Here is a 17,703-nt window from a genome sequence, read left to right as displayed (position 1 = left end):
TGCTGGCTGCACGCTCACAGCCGTTCCTGCAGGTTGTGGGATGTGGAGTTCTGTGCACACGTGTGTGTTTGAACACCTGGTCTCCAGCTGGTGGTGCCCACAGGAGAGGTCGTGGAGGCGGGCCTGGCTGAAGGATGTAGCTTCCATCCTGGCGCTCTTTCCTGTCGTGCTCTCTGCCTCCTGCCTGTCAATACCATGCAACCAGCCACTCACGCCCTGCCATGCCTGAGCTGGTCCTGAGCGAGCGCAAACCTCTCAAATGGGCAAAACTCGTGTATGAAATGAAAGTGAATGAATCTTGAAAACCTAAAGCCTTTACTGGAATTATAGGTGCTCTGGGGTTTTGGTGTTGGGGGTAGGGAGGGCCACTAATGAAAGATCTTCTCCGCCAGCGCTGATAGGTGCAGCTGGAAACTGGTGGGTTTTAGGACATGGGATTGTGGTTGTCAGTGTGGACTGCCTTCTGTGCAGGTCTGTGGATTGCCAGGCTCCTGCTCTCCTGGGACTGGCGACTTCCTCAAATACCAGCAACAGGCAGCAGACAGTTTGCCCTGGCTTGGGACATTTGCAAGACCATCTGGAATTGCTCAGCACTTTGCCCACATGGGCAAGTCCAGGTGTTCTAGGTACTTCCCTCTCGAGGTTTGAACACGGTGTGAACGTGGTGTGACACGGACTTCTGCTGAGCCAGCAGCCTTCTCCCCTTCAAGAAATCCAGAAGCAGCATCGGAGGCGTGCAGAGACTCCCAGTGTGGAGAGCTCACTCCTACACAGTAACCAGGTCTGTACTTGGACATTATAGTTATTAGTTTTTACTGCGGCGTATGTGTGTCTGTGTACACTCACATGCCTGGATCTGAACAGGCCACTGTGCGCTGTGGTGAGTGTGTGGAAGTCGGAGGACAGCGTGGGAGAGTTCGTTCTCTTTTCACCATGTCTGTCCCAGGCATCGAACTCTGACGGCCAGGCTTGGCAGGGAGCACCTTGCCCCGCTGGGCCGTCTGCAGACCTCTGCACTGGCTGTCTGGAGAGAACATTCTCCCCCGGCCAGCTGGCCTGCAACACAGCAGCATTCCTCTGCTTCTCTTCCTGATTCCTTCAAGGAACACTCACAGGCCACTGGAATGACCTGGCTGATGGACACAGAGCCCCGAGATGCAGCTGCTGACATGCCACTCGATGTCCCGGGGTCTGGGGCACTGGGCCCATCACACGCACTGGCACAGCCACCTCTCCTTCAGAACAGGACAGAGCCTATCTAGGGACGTGGAGCTGGTGAATGCCGTTGGCAGCTGTGTGTACATGGGCACACGAGGTGCAGCCACGGGCAAACAGCGCACAGGTGCACAGTCGGCGCCCACAGGCGGCTCACGCACATCCCCTTGTGGGAGGAAATGGAGACACAAGGCTGTGGGTGTGAGTGGAGGCATGACAACATCACTCACTGCTTGGGCAAGTGCGTGCAAGCAGGTTGCGTACTTGGAACGGAGCGCTGCTTCGTTCGCCGTGTGCAGCCTACAAGCCCACTGTGAAGCGGGCACCCACTGTGAAGCGGGCACCCACTGTGAAGCGGGCACCCGAGGTGCTCCGTTTTGTTTTAATGTTTATCTTTTCTCTCGGGGTTGAGGGTAGCAGCACACCACCGGTGAGCAGTAGCTGGCAGAGTCCAGTCAGCTCTGCGAGCAAAGCCAGCCCAAAGGTGGGCAGAGTGGGGCTCCCGCCACCCCTAACGGCCTGAACACATGATAACCTCCACCCTTGGGTCACGGGGCGCATGCGTGCAGCACATGAGCCCTCCAGTCTCAGCCCACAACAATCAAGAGAACCAGCTGGTCTCCAAGCAACTACATCAGCCACCGCCAGCCTCTCCACTGCCCTCTGTGAGCCCTAGACCAGAAAGCCCAGTGGCTTTTCCTCCTGGAGTCCCCTCCAGCTTTCCGGAGCTGTTTTTCTGCTCCCCAGTCTCTCACCTTTCCCTAATTCTCCTTAATAAGTCTTGCTTCCACTTTACACGCTCCAGCTGCCCGAGACCTTAATCGTCACTGGCCCAAGACAAACTCAGAGCCCCTGGCAAGGCCCATCTTGGGAGCCTCTGAGTGTCTGGCACCCTAGGTCCTGGAGTCCTGTCAAAACCCTACGTCACAGCGGTGGAGCTGGGCACCCCAAAAGCAGGCAAAGTGAGACCAGGCTGGCCTGGCCTGGAGTGCCAGGCCAAGTGTGACAGACAGTGGGCAGACAGGAAGGAGCCGGGCCCACAGCACCCCACCCCACCCTTCCCACCTCCCAGAGGCCCCCATCCTGACACGCCTGGTTCCCACACCACAGTGCCCTCGGCTCACCTGGACGATGAAGCCGGTTGAAGAGCACTGGCGGACCCACAGGCTGAATTTCCGCTTTTTCCGCTTCCGCAGCTCCCGCTCTGTGCAAGTGGCGATGAACACCGGGTCCTCGTCAATCAGGGGTTCGTGTAGCACCTGCAGGAAAGGACAACGGCTGTTCCCATGGCGCAGCGTGAGCTCCGTCGACACCTTCAGAAGACTGTGACGTCTACACGGCTGCTCTAGGGAGGGCTCAGGGGGAGGCACGTGCACTCACTGACATCCTGACACACAGCGGACGTTCCTTCCGCAGAGGTGAGTTACCCACGTCACATAGCCCACACCAGCTGTGCCTTTAACCTTCACACTGATCTCAGAGGCGCTGTCCCAGGCCCATCTTTGGTGCCTCTGAGTGTCGGGCACCCTAGATCCTGGGGTTATGTCAAACCCTGCACCATAGGTTGGAGCCAGGTATGACTGTGTCCCGTGTCCGTGAGCTGTGTCACTGGCCTGAGGTCTCCTGGCCCAACTGGTGTCAGAGCATGTCTACGGGGGTGTGTACAAATGAGTGAAGGTTCCTCCAGAGGCCAGCGGTGTCGCATACCCTGGAGCAGAAGCACAGAGGTTGTGAGCTGTCCAGTACCGGTGCTCTGAAGCGAACCTGGCTCCCCTGCAGAGAGAGCACGCCCTCTCGGCCACCAAGCCACCTCCCTGACCCCCAAGCAATTACTAACTATGCTTCACCTGTGTCGACTTCTTTGGTTGGTTAGGTTTTTGTTTTGTTTTGAGACAGAGTTTCTCTGTGTAGCCCTGGCTGTCTTGGAACTTGGACTGTAGACCAGGCTGGCCTTGAACTCAGAGATCTGCCTGCCCCTTCCTCCCAAGTGCTGGGATTAAAGGCCTGTGCCACTACCACCAGGCAGGTCAACTTCTTGATAACCTGTGAACCTAAGACCTTTTCAAAGACTGGACAATAAAGTAAAAAGAACTGTTATTTTCAAACTAAAGTTCTTGGGGGCTTTCGGGTACACTGTGGCAATTCTAAGTAAGTCACAATCACGAATGAGAGCACACACCTGCGCCTAAACAAGATTCAGTGTATGCACGCTCATTTCAACACTGCACAATGCTTTAGACTGAGGTTCCTCAAATCTTGCCCACTGCAGCTCTGTGGCCACTTGGAAGAAGAGACAAGACCTCTAGCGACCACTAAAATCTGAAACAGTATTTGACCGTGTGCAGACAAGGTTTCAGTGAGCTTAGCTCCTAGAGATGGTGGTCAAGTGTGGCTTTCCCAGAAGGTTTGAGTCAGCCCCAAAGCCACACCAGTCCATGACCAGGCCTGCCACACTGGAACAGCAGTCCATGACCTGGTGTGGGCACACTGGAATGTCAGTCTGTGGCCTGGCATGACACACTGGAATGTGTTCTCAGCACTCACGACCCAGCGTTCTTCTGGGGATCCTGCCTTGGTTCTATTTGTAAAAGCACGTGCCTCGGGCTTTAGAGGTGCGCCCATAGCAGCGACCATGTCTGGTTTCCAGCACCCACAGTGTGGAACTTCAGTTACAGGGCTCCAGTGCCCTCTTATGACCTGTGGGCAGTGCACGCATGTACGCCCCCCCCCATGTACACACACCTACATGCAGGCAAAACACTCAAATACGGAAGATAAAAAAACTTTTTTTTTTTTAAAGCAGCAGCCTCACCTCACTGCACACACACACACTGCCCCAGGTGACTTCCGTCTGAGCCCAGCCGCTGCTCACCATGGGAGACGCCAGCTGGCTTGCCTGTGCTGCAGTCCGGACCCTCACATTCCCTGGCTCCTTGCAGCTTCTGAAACCTTCGATGCCCCACGTGGAACCATCCAGCAAAATGGACATCTCAGGAGGGCATAGGGATGGGGGAGATGGCAGGGAGGTGCCCCCGGCTCCCTGCTCTCCCCCACCCACCTTCTTGCCTAGACTGTTGTTTCTTAGCCACCCAAGAATAGTGTCCTCCTCAGTGAGCCAGCCAGCCAGTCCATCTCTACGTGACTGTCAGCAACGATTATGCTTGGCACCACAGGGCCAGCAAGAATCTCTGAGCCTCACTCCTCTTCCTCTGGAGAAAACAGCTAGCTGCCGGTGCTATCCCTGAGTCCCCTCTGTGTGACAAGCCACTGGGGGCATGCCAGGCTTCAAGCATGGCAGACAAGACCTCTCTCACGTATTTGCATAATCCCTCTCCAGGGACATTTCTCCAATTAGCCTGGCTCCAGTTCTGAAGAGAGTGACACCGCTCGTTTTGTTTTGTGTGTGTGGACACCTCACACAAAGATGGCGGCTTTGTTTGCTGGCAGATTCTGGGGTCTTCTTCGAACTCCAGGAAACCTTCTGAAAAGGGTAGCACTCCTAGAACGCTGAGAGTTCGTGCACCTGAGTGTATGCACGCGTGTGTGAGCAGCTGTGTTGAGGGTGGGGTCATGATGCCGGTATGAGGGAGCAGGCCCTGGGCCACTCCTGAGAACCAGAGCAAATCCAACCTGGCTCTGACAAGGTTTGGGGAAGAACGCCATCTCAACTAGTCTCAACAGGCAAGGGCAGACCTCTGGGAAGAAGGAAAGAGATGTCCCTAGGCCAGAACGTGGCTTGCTGCCCCCTTCCCCAGCTCTCACAGATACCTGACAAGTTCTCGAATGAAGCCCATGGACCTGAGGTAGTAACACCACTCAAAGCCCTCAAGTTTCCAGCTGTGTGGGGCGGGGAACATTACAGACAGGGCACAAGAGAGCAGTGGGGGTGGAAGCCGCAGAGCTTCTGAAAGAATAGCCGAAAGTGTGAAAATTGGTGCGACTGTGCAACTAGATTCTCTCTGCAGAGGGCGCTCAGCTTCCCACCTGGGTGCCAAACTTCCGTCTGAGACGGAGAACTTGACAGACACCAGCCACCTCCTCAACCTGCTACGTCCACAGAGCAATTCCAAACCAGAGTGGCAGTGCTGAGCACGGGTGGACATGGGCGGTGGTGTGGGCCAGGAGCCGAGAGCCACGGGGCCTTCTGAGCAGGCTAGGGATATCTGGAGGAGTTGGGTGCCGTGACGGGGTGCTGGCTACCGGGCTCTGGAAGAGGCTTCGGGTCTGCCCGAGACCACAGGAATGGCGGCAATCCCCGCTCAGCCCTTCACCATCCAGGAAGGGTTAACCCCGAGTCTCCTCCACACTACCGGGAATGTGACCTCAGGGAGTGTGACAGGGCCCCTGACGCTAGTGTGCAGCAGCATAAAGCCACGGCAGGAAGAGCCGTGGAAGAGGGGGCTGTGGAAAGAGGAGCGTGCTGAGGCCCGAGTGCAGGGTTGAATTCCAGCTGTCTGGGGGTCAGAGTTCAAGCCCCCACCCTTCCTTAAAACATGTTCGTATCATGAAGTTAACAGTACAGCTGGTGACCTTGAAGTGACTTGTTCAAGTCATGGAGAAAGGACATCCTAAACCCTGTCCCTAGCCAAAAAAGGTCTCGGGGCACTGAGTGATACCTGCCACACGCAAGCACACACACATATGCATGCACAGACCCATGAGTGGAGACACACACATACGCAAGCATGGACCCATGCATGGAGACACGCACATGCGAATGCGCGTGCACGTGTGCGCACGCGCGCGCGCACACACACACAAACGCAGCCTGGCCTCACCTGGGTCTGAGACGGCCGGAAAGCAGCATCGAAGCCGCTCTGGAGGGAGTCGAGGAAGGGCTGGACCTTGTAGAGGCCGTGCGTGGTCTGGCTGGAGCGGAAGGCCACCACGTGGAAGTACTTGAGGATCTTCTCGAAGCGGGCCTGGCTCATGACGAGCGCCAGGCTGCGGTTGCTGTAGAAGCCGCCGCTCCAGATGCTGAGGACCGACTCGCAGTGCGAGACGCTGGTGGAGATGACGTAGCCCAGGAAGGCCTTCATCTCTGCCAGCGTCACCTCCGCCCAGGCGCCGTCGCTGCCGAAGCGCTCCTGGAACTTCCTGGCGTACAGGTTGGTCTGCACCACCATGTTCTTGAGCACGTTGTCGGGAACGAAGAGCTGGAAGAAGTCCACCGCACTTGCGCTGGGCGGCATCTTCCTGGTGGGCCCTGAAACCCGAGACAGACCGGGCGCTCAGTCCCGGAGTGCCACCTCCTGGCGACCCGCCCACAGCCTCCTGCCCAAATGGAGGCCACGGCCCAGCTCTCCCACCCCGGCCTTCCTGTCACTCAGATGCCCTTGTCTTGCCCCATAGCCTTGTCTCCCAGAATATACCCATCACCCCACCTTCCTTCCCACCCTCCCGAAGCCCAAGCCCAGTGCTCTGTGCCTCCTGCCCTGTCCTCCTATCCCCCTGATCCCCGAGCCACCAGACCATCACACTCAGCTGGCGCCTCAGACCTCAGACAGCCTGCAGGACATCAGCAGCAACACTGTTTCTGGAATCTAGCCAAACAAGAGTCCTGCAGCCCTCCCTCCACCCTCCAGTGAAACCAAGACTCAACTTACTGTAACATTCTCACCACGAACCAAAAACATGGTAAGTGGAAAATACACGCCCCCCCCCCCCAGATTATTCTAATTCAGTGAAGGCACACGGCAGGGAGTCAGCTGCTCCCTTCACAAGGGCGGCTGTGCCTCACCTCAGGATAGTCTTCACCTGACACACTGCTAGCCAGAGAGAGCCGGGCTTAAAATGCAAGTGTGGTTCCTGTTCAATCCACCGCTGCCTTTGCTGAGAGCTGTCTCTGTCTCTCCTTCTCTGGGGGTGTGTGAATGTGCTTGTGTATGTGTGTGTGTGTATGTGTGTACATGTGTGCATGAGCTTATAGGAGTTCCAGGAGCTTGCAATTCTATTAAACAGGCTTAAAGCGGCAGGCTCTGAATTGTGGGGACAGGCTTTCTTTTTTGCACCTGTGTGGCGATTTTAAACTAAACACTGTGTGTATAATTCAGAGTTTCACAGGCCTCCTCTTCCACCAGCTTGCACAGTCCGTAAAAATGAAGCTGTTCACTGACAAAGCCAATAAGACAGCCAGGTTTTTGAACAGTGGCCAGATCCAAAGATACAGCTGCCTTTCTTCTGTTTCCATTGTGTGTGTGTGTGTGTGTGTGTGTGTGTGTGTGTATGTGTGTGTGTGTGTGTGTGTGTGTGTGTGATGTGTGTCTGTGAATGTTTGCAAGTGTACATGTACATGGAGGGGGCACACAGAAGGCCAAGGCTGAAATTGGGAATCACCTTCAATCACTCATTTCCACCTATTCACTGAGAGAGGGCTTCCCAGTGAACCCAGAGCGTACAGATATGGATCCAAACTCCTGATTGCCCAGCAGCCCTTTAAGCACCGAGCCTCCTCCGCAGCCAGACTCCTCACGGTCAGTTCACCGTATACCAGATCTGCTGGTTGCTCCCAGCTCTCGTTTTCTCTCTGTAGAATGGACTGAGTGGAATCAGCTTGGGAAGCCTGTCTGCAGAGTAAGAAGGCCCAGGCCGTCAACAGAAGCCTTGCAAGGAGGCGAGCCTAAGGCTTAGCAGTTCTGGGACAACATCTATTGAACTCACTGAGGGCTTTGCAATTTCTGATTTCAGCTCACCTAGACAGCGGGGCCGCCACCGTATTCACTGCTCCAACCGCAGTGGAGAAAGGTAGCTTCCCTGGCACCAGTGCGCCAGGCTGGCCCAGGAGGCGGCCCTTGGCATGGGATGCTGGGACACAGGGCGTGCTGACTAGTGCGCCCTCACTTCCCCGGCAAACATCTCTGCCTTTCGTAGGCCTGGAAGCCTCCTCTGGGTAGAGCCATAAATGATTCAGAGTAGAGTTCAGCAAGCCGGAGAGCACACACTCTAACTGCTGCGTCACGCTGACCTCGATGCTTGGAAGTCTCTCTTCCTAAAGTTACGTGTGAGTAATCTCCTTCCCATGGGTGCCATTTCTACACAGGTCGCCAAGGCCTCCTCCAGCCTGCTGCACGAGCACGCTGCGAGTGGCTAGCTTGCCTCCCTCAGCTCTTCGGACAGACAATTTCTCTTGTTGGTCTTTCTTGGTCGCTGTGCCTCCTGTCACCTGGAATACGGTGACACAGGTCGGCTGTCCTGAAGGAGGTAAGCAGTGGATCCAGCGCCTCCCACCGCCTCGCTTAGCTTTCTAGGGTGGCCTATATAACTTGACATCAGCCCCCAAGGGCACCACCCCCATTCAGAGAGAAAGCAGACGTAGGACATAGGCCGTGCTGCCCAGGTAATGTATAGCTGGCCCTGTAACCCTGCATTCCAGTTTGACCGCTGCCACATGCCCCCACGGGAACAGCAACTGTGTTCTCTCCCCTCTAAGACACCCTCCCCCTGTGGGGTGAAAAGGATAAAGGCACCCAGTGGGTAACGGGGGGGAAGCAGAGACCTATGTGGTAACTGTGTCAGGTGGGAGACTCGGAAGAGGAACCAGTTGTATTTAGGGTCCGGTGGGAGTGCAGGATCCCTGTCCAGAGCAGAAGCTCAGACCACGGGCCATGATGTTGAGGTCCCTCCCAGCCCCTAACACTGTGTCCTTCCCCCTGCTCTCCCAGCAGCCTATGAGCTCAGAACCCTGCTGGATCCTCTTCCACCACTCCCCCCAGCTTGCCCCAGTCCTGCTCAGACATGGTAGCCTGCGCCACCCACACTCTGACACCTGTTGAAGCAAGAAGGACCAAGTCATGGCTGCCCTGTCCTTCTGGCCTCCAGGCTCACGACATGGTGTGTTCAGCGCTGAATCTATAGACAGCAAGAGTGGTGAGAATGGGCACACTCTGTGAGAGACGGGGTCATCTTTGCTGAGCCAGGCACCCGTGTCACTGCTTGGTGACAGGTTTGGATCAGCCATGTCCACCACACCTTCGAGGTGCCATGGATGACTGACAGGACAAACAGGAAGCGATGGGCAGAAAGTGGCAAATGCACAGCCTGCCTGGAGGCAACTCTGGGTCTTGTTTTCCTCCCTCTCTCCACGCCTCCTTTCTCCAGCTGGGGCAAGGCCCTGGCTCTTCCTCACTTCCCCCGCTGTCCTTCATAAGCCAAAGGCAACAATGCAACCTTTACAATCTCCAAATAGACGCAAGAGCCTCACAGCCTTCCACAGCAGGGCCAGTCTTGGCTGCAGGTGACACACCAGGCTGCTCACTGTTCATTCAGGCAACACACATGCCATGACCACCAACGCACGAGCCAATAAATGCCTCCCAGGCAGATTCCCGGCTCTACGTAGTGGAATGAAGAGCATCGTTCTGCATTCTGGAGCGGCCATGCTGCCTGGGTAGAGAGCTGTCTGGATATGTTTGGGGGAGATACCATCAGCAGTTGTGGCACAGCTAAAGATCAGTTCCTGCTTTAGACGCAGAGTTCAAAACACTGGAGCCACTTCTCCCCGGTGAAATGAAGTAAGTTTAAAGCCAGGACTAGGATGTCCCATATCAGCAGACTGCCTCCCTCTGGAGAGAGGGACTCTCATTCCGTGAAGGGCGGGGCAGAGGGAGGCCTGCACTCTAGTGTGAGCCTGTCATCCCAGCATGTGGGAAACTAGACTGCTGTAAGTTCAAGGCTAGCCGGGTTCACACAGCAAGTTACAGGCCAGCCTGTGGGGTATGGGGGGAAACCCTGTGAAGGAATGGAGAGGAAGAGGAAGGAAAATGAAGGGGAAGGACGGGACAGGGGTGTTCCTTAGGAAATGACGAGGGATGGAAGCAGACAGCAGGGCAGTCAGTGTGCTGGAGGTCAGTCTGGAGACACAGGAGGAACCCATTGGCAGAGAAGAGGGAAGGGTGTGTGCATGTGTGTGCTGTGCCCGTGCACCTGTGTGCAGAGGCCATGCACACGCTTGGTCCAGGCCTCAACGTCTCTGAAACCCTGGCTTCAAATCTTTGTTCCTACGTTCAGATGAACTTAAGCAGGGGGTCACAGGGGTACACAGGACAGGCTGGGCACAGAAAGCATGCTTCTAGTCTCACAGCCCTGCCCCGGCACTTACAAAATAGCTGAGGGTCCAAAGAAGTGATCAAAAAGGGGGTGGCCCAGGCGGGTCTTGACTCTGGAGAAGCCGGAGGCTCTACAAGGCCCAGTGAGCAGGTCTGACTCTTCCAACCCAAACGAAAGAGCAAAGCTAAGACCCCTAACTCAGGCCAGACCCCTGATTAAACACAGTTTCTTAGCATCAGTGAGACTGAGGAAGGTAGGGTGATAGGGAACACAATGGATCAATAGGTGGGTGGGGTGCAGCTGGCCTGCCTGACCCATGACCCCTGGCATGGACCGGCTTCCATGTTTCCTGCCCACATGGGAGCCGGCTCTGCCTGGCCAGTGTGTGTGCAGGGAGGACAGCACCAGGCTTCCTTCCCAGATGGACCCGCTTGGACACGTGGACAAGCGGTTGCCTCCCACTCACTAAACACACCGAGCTGGAAGGCCCTGAAGGTCCAGCCCATCACAGCTCATGTGACCCTCTGGACACACAGCCAGGCTCACAGGACCCACGGAGACCCTTGCCCCACCATTGGGCCCTCTGCTTGCTTTGACTTTGGGCATGCACGGGGGCAAAAAGTTGCAGGACCACTGGGGTCGATGGCAGCCGGGAGAGCTTGGTCCCTGGACACCCATGTGCTCCTTTCTCAGCACGTTGCTGTCCCAGAAAAGCGTGCAGGCTGAAGCTGCTTCTCCCTGGGTGCTAATTATATCCTCCCACCTCCTGTGCACCCACCCACGCCCTGCTGGGAGAGAAGAAAATGAGAAAGGGGAGTTGGGATACAGAAACGCATCCCAAGACAGTGGCATTGCTCAGAGGCACAAGAGGGACATGGTGCAAACGTCAGTGTCCTCGTTTGACAGGGAGTGCTGGGCAGGGACAGAGCAAGGGGCAGCACACCCAGGAGATGGAGGTCAAAAGAGGTTCAGGCAGGGCACACCCGTCTCCCCCGGGCTATGGAATTGCAGGCTCCGGCCTGCGGCCTCCTGTCCACAGCTCATGCCACACTTCAAGAACATTAGCTCCAAAAGCCAAGGGAACATTTTCCTTGTTTATCCATAAATATAAGCATGTCGAATTCACTTCATTTAACACACACACAGCATTTAGCATGCTTTTACACATAGGTGTGTGCTCTGTCTGCTTCACTTAAATAACAGCTCAATCTATTTGTTCCTTGCATGGATACCAGCTTCCATGGTTTGTTTATTTATCTATCTATTTATTATGTATACCGTATTCTGCCAGCACGTATGTATGTATGCCAGAAGAGGGCACCAGATCTCATTATCGATGGTTGTGAGCCACCATTTGGTTGCTGGGAATTGAACTCAGGACCTCTGGAGGTACAGCCAGTGCTCTTAATCTCTGAGCCATTTCTCCAGCCCTCTGTTCTGTTATTAACCCCATTTACCCAAAGGGGAAACTAAGTCACTGAGGGAATTTGTTGTTGTTTGCAGGGTTACTCCCAAGGCCACACATCTAGGAGTGGCTGAGGTGGCTTTTCTGCACTGTCAGCCTGACTGGGTAAGGTCATCATGGAAGGCCCCTGGAGCATGTGGGAGGCTGTCTCTGAAGTTTTAACTGAGGTGGGGGCCGCCCCCAGGATGTGGGCTGCACCATCCCATAGTCTAGGTTACCGGAATGAATACAAAAGGAGAAAGTGTAAACATTCATCTTGCCTGCGTCCTCACTGCAGACACCATATTACCAGCAGCCTTGTTCCTGCCTCCCTGCCTTTGCCTCCATGGTAGACTGTATCCCTTTGAACTGTGAGCCAAAATAGTTGTTCTTTTAAAGCTGCTTCCTGTCAAGTACCTGCCAACAAGAAAACAGCATGGTGTAAGAGAATGCGCTCAGCCACCTCGCCCCGAGGAACCTACCCCTCACTTCTCCATTTTATCAGACGAGTCCTCTGCACCAAGGGCCTCCAACACAACCCCACAACCCCATCACAATACGGCTTGCAACCCGATGTAGAAAACCAGGCACTCTGAAAGCCAGCTGCTGAGGTCCGGCCCGTGTCTTAGGAAAATAACCCACAGGCACGAGACAAGCGTGCTCCATGAGATGGCTGAGCGAGGGACATGGCCAAGACCTCCTCCTCTTCCTTCTGAGTGTGGGAAGAGCTAGGCACACTCAGCCCTACCAGGGGCACAGTGCCTACACACTTCAAACCGGAGACTGACGAATGCTGCCAAGAACAGCAGCGTTCACATAGTGGCCCATGTGTTTCCGAGAACCTCATAATCCCAGGCCAGCCTTGAACTTGAGCAGCAGAGGATGAGCCTGAACTTCTTGTCTCTGCTCTATGTGCTGAGTTCCAGACACTCACCACCGAGCCTGGTTTATACCATGCTGGGAGCCAGGCATGTGTGGCAAGCTCTCTACCAACCGAGCTCCCCCCCCAAGTCTGCCGGAATATTTTTAAACTGCAATTTAAGCTTTCCAGCACAAAAGCGCCTCTAATTGCCCCATCTTGTGGCACAGCCATTCTTTTCTAAGCTTCAAATTAGGAGCTCTTACAAAGACAAAAGTGGAGACAGAATAAAGTCCCTGGTGAGGACCCCCCCCCGCACCTCTCCCCCACCACACATACCATGGGACTTTTATTTGGGAGCCAGCCAGTCTTGAGCACGAACCCAGACCAGTGGAAGGCCAGCCAGCTGTGACCTAAGCTCCACACAACTCAGAACATCTATTCTTTTGAGGAACCAAAGATGCCCAAGTGACCACTGTCCTCCACACATGCACGCCCTGGCTTGGAAGAGCAGAGGATTACAGACTCGGGGCAAGCATTTCGCTCCCTGTCAACGTGTCTAACTTCCACACCTCTTTAGGAAAGGAGCTGCCAGGCGGTGCCCTCAACCCCCGAGGCTCGGAACTTCAGGTTACTGGTGTGGGAGACACTCGCCTTAACTCAGCCTACTGTGTGCCCGGAGCACGGCTAGTGACTGCTGGAGCTGTCACCGCATTCCAAAGGGCTCAGACACGCTGTTCCACAGCACCTCTGAGGACAGTGCCAGGCTACGTGCCCGGGCCAGCTCTTTTCCCACTGACACTGTCCTCCCACTCTGGTGCTAGTAAGACCTTATGCAGCCAGTGTTCAAGCCTTGGAGAGGAGGCTGAGTCTATGAGGGAAGGGAGCATGTGGACAGGCTCCTGCAGACAGGACATCTACCCGGCCATGCCGTGCTGAGCGGTCTGTCTGTTCCAGTGAGCGGCGGCAACAGAATCCTCCGGAGCGTGGCCCGGGACAGCTAAGACAGCTGCATTCCTGGTGAGACCAGGAAACGACCAAGTGGTGAGTGGTGGGAAAGCAGGGTCGTGCACTCAGCATTCCCCCCTGACAGTCTCTGCACTAGGCTAGATTTCGCTGGGCACGGCTGGGGAGTGTCATTGCTGCTGGGTTTGCCTGGATTCCTCTCTGGTCAGAGCCAGTCCCACCCTAGAAGGACCCCAGCAGAGCACATAGCGCTCCCTGCTGGACTCACACACAAAGACATGAACATCTAGCATGTGACCAAAAGGGAAGGGAACTGGAGACAGGGAACACTGTGGGCCAGACCTGGCAAATGCAAGGTGTCATTCCCATTGAGGCAGGGCAGAAAGATGGGGAGACATAGAGGGGAGAAAAGCCTGGGAGACAGGCAGGCTCTGGACCTGATCTGCTTTTGCTGATGAAGAACCGCTGAGACAATGTGTCTTTTCTGAAAGGAAACTTACCAGAGACAATAAATGTGCTCACTTGGAGGCCAGATGAAAAGACACTTCAATCAAGGCTGTGGTTACCTATGGATACAGAGTTGCTAGCACGCCAATCTCCTACATGAACACGATTCCTCATAAATCGAACTCACAGTTTTGTTTACCAAGAAAAACTCTTTAAGTTTAAAGCTTGTTACAAATTACACTCTGGGCAATGTTGGAAAAATGGAAAAGCCAAACAAGGTTGTTTCTTAGCAACCTTCAGGGAGCTAAGTTTAGTGGCGCAGATCCCAAACGTGTCTTAGAGCCCACACTGGTCAGATCAGGGCACTTCCCTCTCAGAGCACTTTGCTTTTTACCAAACTCAACTTTGCTCCATCTTTGGCTCGCTCTGAAGTTTCTCTCTCTGTGTAAGCTGTGAACCCCATTTTCTCTGGGGTGGACATCTCTAAAAGGCACTCCCTGTGCTGCTCTGGGACACGGCACTGTGTCACTTTTTCCAGCGACGTTGCCCTCATTGCCTTACTCCTGGAGGGTCCTCCTGCACAAATTCAAAGGACACAGGACACACCTCTCCAGGGAAAGCCCTGTGATGAGGGACAGCAGAGCCCCAGCACCTCTAACCCTCCGAATCACCAGCATGCTCTCTAGACAGATGCCTGTCCAGCCTGTCAGCCAATGGCCATGGAGACAGGAGGGTCCACTTCTCACCCCATTGTGCCCTGGTGCACAGATTCTCACTGTGGCCACCTGAGGGGCCAGCAGTGACACTCCAGGCCCTGCAGCAGGTAGCCTTGCCCACCCTGCCCTCAACTCTGCCTTCTCCTGGTGCAGCCCCTTCCCCTCAGCACCCCGCCGCGCCAGCTGAAGCTCGGCGAACAGGGACTAGAGGGAGGGATTTATTGTGATAACGGCTTCCGGGCAATCAAAGGGTTCATCTAGCGGCAGGATGAGAACATACTGGCTCTGAGGTGAAGAGCAGGGCATGGTGCTGTGATGGGAGATAAGCAACCTGTGGACACATCCACAGGGCTGTTTCAGCCCTGCTCCCCTCTCCAGACACACACCCCAGGGATGGGCAAGCCAGGACCCCGCACACCACAGGTGACCGTGCGCGGAGATGACGTGTGCAGGTGTGCAGCCGTGCAACAGGGAGTCTAGAACCCCACGTGGTGCTGCCACTGACACCCCGAGAGTGCTTCAGGCGACGAGGACCGAGCGCCAGGCATGTCCTTGCCATGCTCCCTGTAGGAGGGCAATCAGGGGGCCAGTCTCTTCCCGAATACCTAAGCATTTTTAAAGGTGTTTTTATTTTCCGTGTATGGGTGCTGAGTACGCCGTGTGCAAGCAGTGAGCAGAGGCCAGGGAGGGTACCAGACCCCAGGAGCTGGAACTACAGATGGTTGAAGCACCCACACGGCAGCTTAGAACTGTAACTCCAGGTCCAGGGAACCCAGCGCCCTCTTCTGGCTTCCACAGGCACTGCACACATATGGTCCACCAACAAACATGCCAGCAAAAACCTCACACACGTAAAAGTTTAAAAAAGACTAGAAAGCAACATGAGCAAAATAGTCCAAACTTACTTAAAAGTTTAAAAGACGAGTTTGCAAGCATGTAAGACAGAGAGGGTGAACCACACAGGCCTCAGCCTAGAAGGATCCAAAGGGATCTCCAACTTGTTCCTACACATTTTGAATTAAGATCTCTGGAAGTCATTGACACAACTAAAACTACGGCTGGTAAGGGTAGCAATGAAGCCCCAGCGGATTGTGTGTGTGTGTGTGTGTGTGTGTGTGTGTGTGTGTGTGCCGTTTGCTGGCAATAGAATCCTCAGCCACAGCACAACAGCTAAAGTCAGCTTCAGGAGGTCCAGAATAGTCCAAGAGACAGGCTTCTAGGCGCGTCTGTGAGAGTTGTCTGGATCTGACTTGCTGAAGGGGGAACACCCTGAGCGTGGGCGGTACCGTTCCACAGGCTAGGGTCTTCGGCCTGTCACAGAGGACGTGACCTGAGGAGCAGCACACGCTGCTCTGCACTTCCTGCCCACGGAACTGACAAGGCCAGCCATCTCACAGGTCCCTACCATGAACTGAGAGCCGAGGCAAAGCCTTGAGTTGCTTTTGTGAGGTGTTTTGTCACGTAATGGGAAAAACAGGCAACACACACACCAGGGATGGACGTACGGATCCAAGTGCTCAGGCAGCCCTGCGTCCTGACACCCTCTCTGTCCCTCCAAGTGAGGAGCCCTTTTTATCTACACAAGCTGTGCAGGATGTGGTCTCCACCTTTTCTAGACTGCGCACTCTGTGCTGCTACTAAACTGTCTCTGGGTCCATGTTTAGTCCCTAAACAGGAGCCACGAGAGCCCCTCGGGGAGCAGGCGCAGTGTTCTGCCCTGGACAGCTTCAGAGCCCCCACCCAGTACTCACTACCTTGCCTCTTCATAGGCTTCCCAAGGCTTCCATAACTCCTTTGATTTCTCCCTCCTGCACTGTTTCCAAAAAGCAATAAGAAAGCAGAGAAGGAAAGCAAAATTGCCCAAATGTGTATGCACAGGCTGAAAGCAACAAGCCTCAAAGAACTCATGTTTAATGAGGCTGTAAAAAAAATAAATGAATCCCAAAAATGCTACTATACTAGTCAAATGGTTGTTTATGCTTTCCACTGGTTATAAATAGTTCTCTTTAAACCGAGGGTATTGTCTGTCAAGCTCAGGGAACAAAAAGGCAGCTGTTAGCAGATCCCGGTGAAATGCAAGCAAGGCCTGTGCACGGGCGAGCCAGCGAGGGAGGGGCAGCCAGGGACACACCCGCCTCACACACACTGAGTGTCTTCTGGACATTCACAGTTAGTTGGTCTCACACCCAGAGGCCAGCTGAAGTCTCTACATGGATGCTTCAGATGTGCCAAGGAAAACACCTGTCATCCTGGACTGTAATGCAAACGCCAGGAAGACCAGGCTGCTCATGAGTTTTCCAAACATCCAGCCACTCAGCTGTCCTTCCCTGCGTGCCTTCTGCATTGCTGTTGCTATTTGCTTGTTTGTTTGTTTGTTTGTTTGTTTTGAGACAGGATCACATTCTGGGGCCCAGACTAGCCTGGGTGGCCTCAGACTCACGGCAACCCTCCTGCCTCAGCCTGCTGGGTGCTGGTGATGACAGCTGTGCGCCACCATACTCAGCTCTTTTTGAAGATGGAAGAAATTCACAGCAAAGTAGCAGGCCAACCACGGAGCAGCTCTCGTCCTCCGCAGGCCCTTGCGGGTCCGAACGCTCCTCCGTACCACGTTGTTTATTTGTGTCTGTGTGAGCACGCAGGAACACATGCACACGTGTGTGGGCATGCGCATGCCATGGAGCACGCATGTGGATCAGAAGGTAGCTTGTAGAAGCCAAGTCTTTCCTTCCACCATGCTGTCCCTGGGATCAGACTCGGGTCTTCAAACTTGGTGCTAATCACCTTCGCCTGCTGGGCTGTCTCACCAGCCTCCATACACCACTTCTCCTTCCTTTATTCTTCCCCAACAACTGGAGAGCTGTGAGCTCAGCTCTCGGCACCTGCAGCCCAGGTGTCCATCGAGTCTGCCTTGGTCCACCTGCCCTGCAGGAAGGAGAGAGGATACCACCTGGCATTCAGGAAACACAGGCCGCTCCCCCTGCATGCTGAGGTAAAAAATGAGCACGGAATAT

The 17,703-nt window shown here is 54.8% G+C and overlaps 1 protein-coding gene across 1 annotated transcript in view; it reads right to left on the bottom strand.

Moving 5' to 3' along the window:
• The window catches only part of Pgbd5 (piggyBac transposable element derived 5), a 56,219-nt gene that overhangs the window by 7,862 nt on the left and 30,654 nt on the right, over nt 1–17,703 (bottom strand). The window contains exons 2-3 of the mRNA XM_055617597.1: nt 5,994–6,421; nt 2,340–2,474 (exon numbers count right to left, since the gene is read on the bottom strand). Coding sequence (XP_055473572.1) covers nt 2,340–2,474; nt 5,994–6,421 — 563 coding nt within the window. The remainder of the gene's footprint in view (nt 1–2,339; nt 2,475–5,993; nt 6,422–17,703) is intronic.

This window comes from Psammomys obesus, unplaced genomic scaffold (assembly GCF_907164565.1).
Source record: "Psammomys obesus unplaced genomic scaffold, mPsaObe1.curated_primary_1811, whole genome shotgun sequence".
NCBI lineage: Eukaryota > Metazoa > Chordata > Mammalia > Rodentia > Muridae > Psammomys > Psammomys obesus.
Note: the sequence above shows the minus strand (reverse complement) of the source record. Positions and strands in the feature narration are given on the sequence as shown.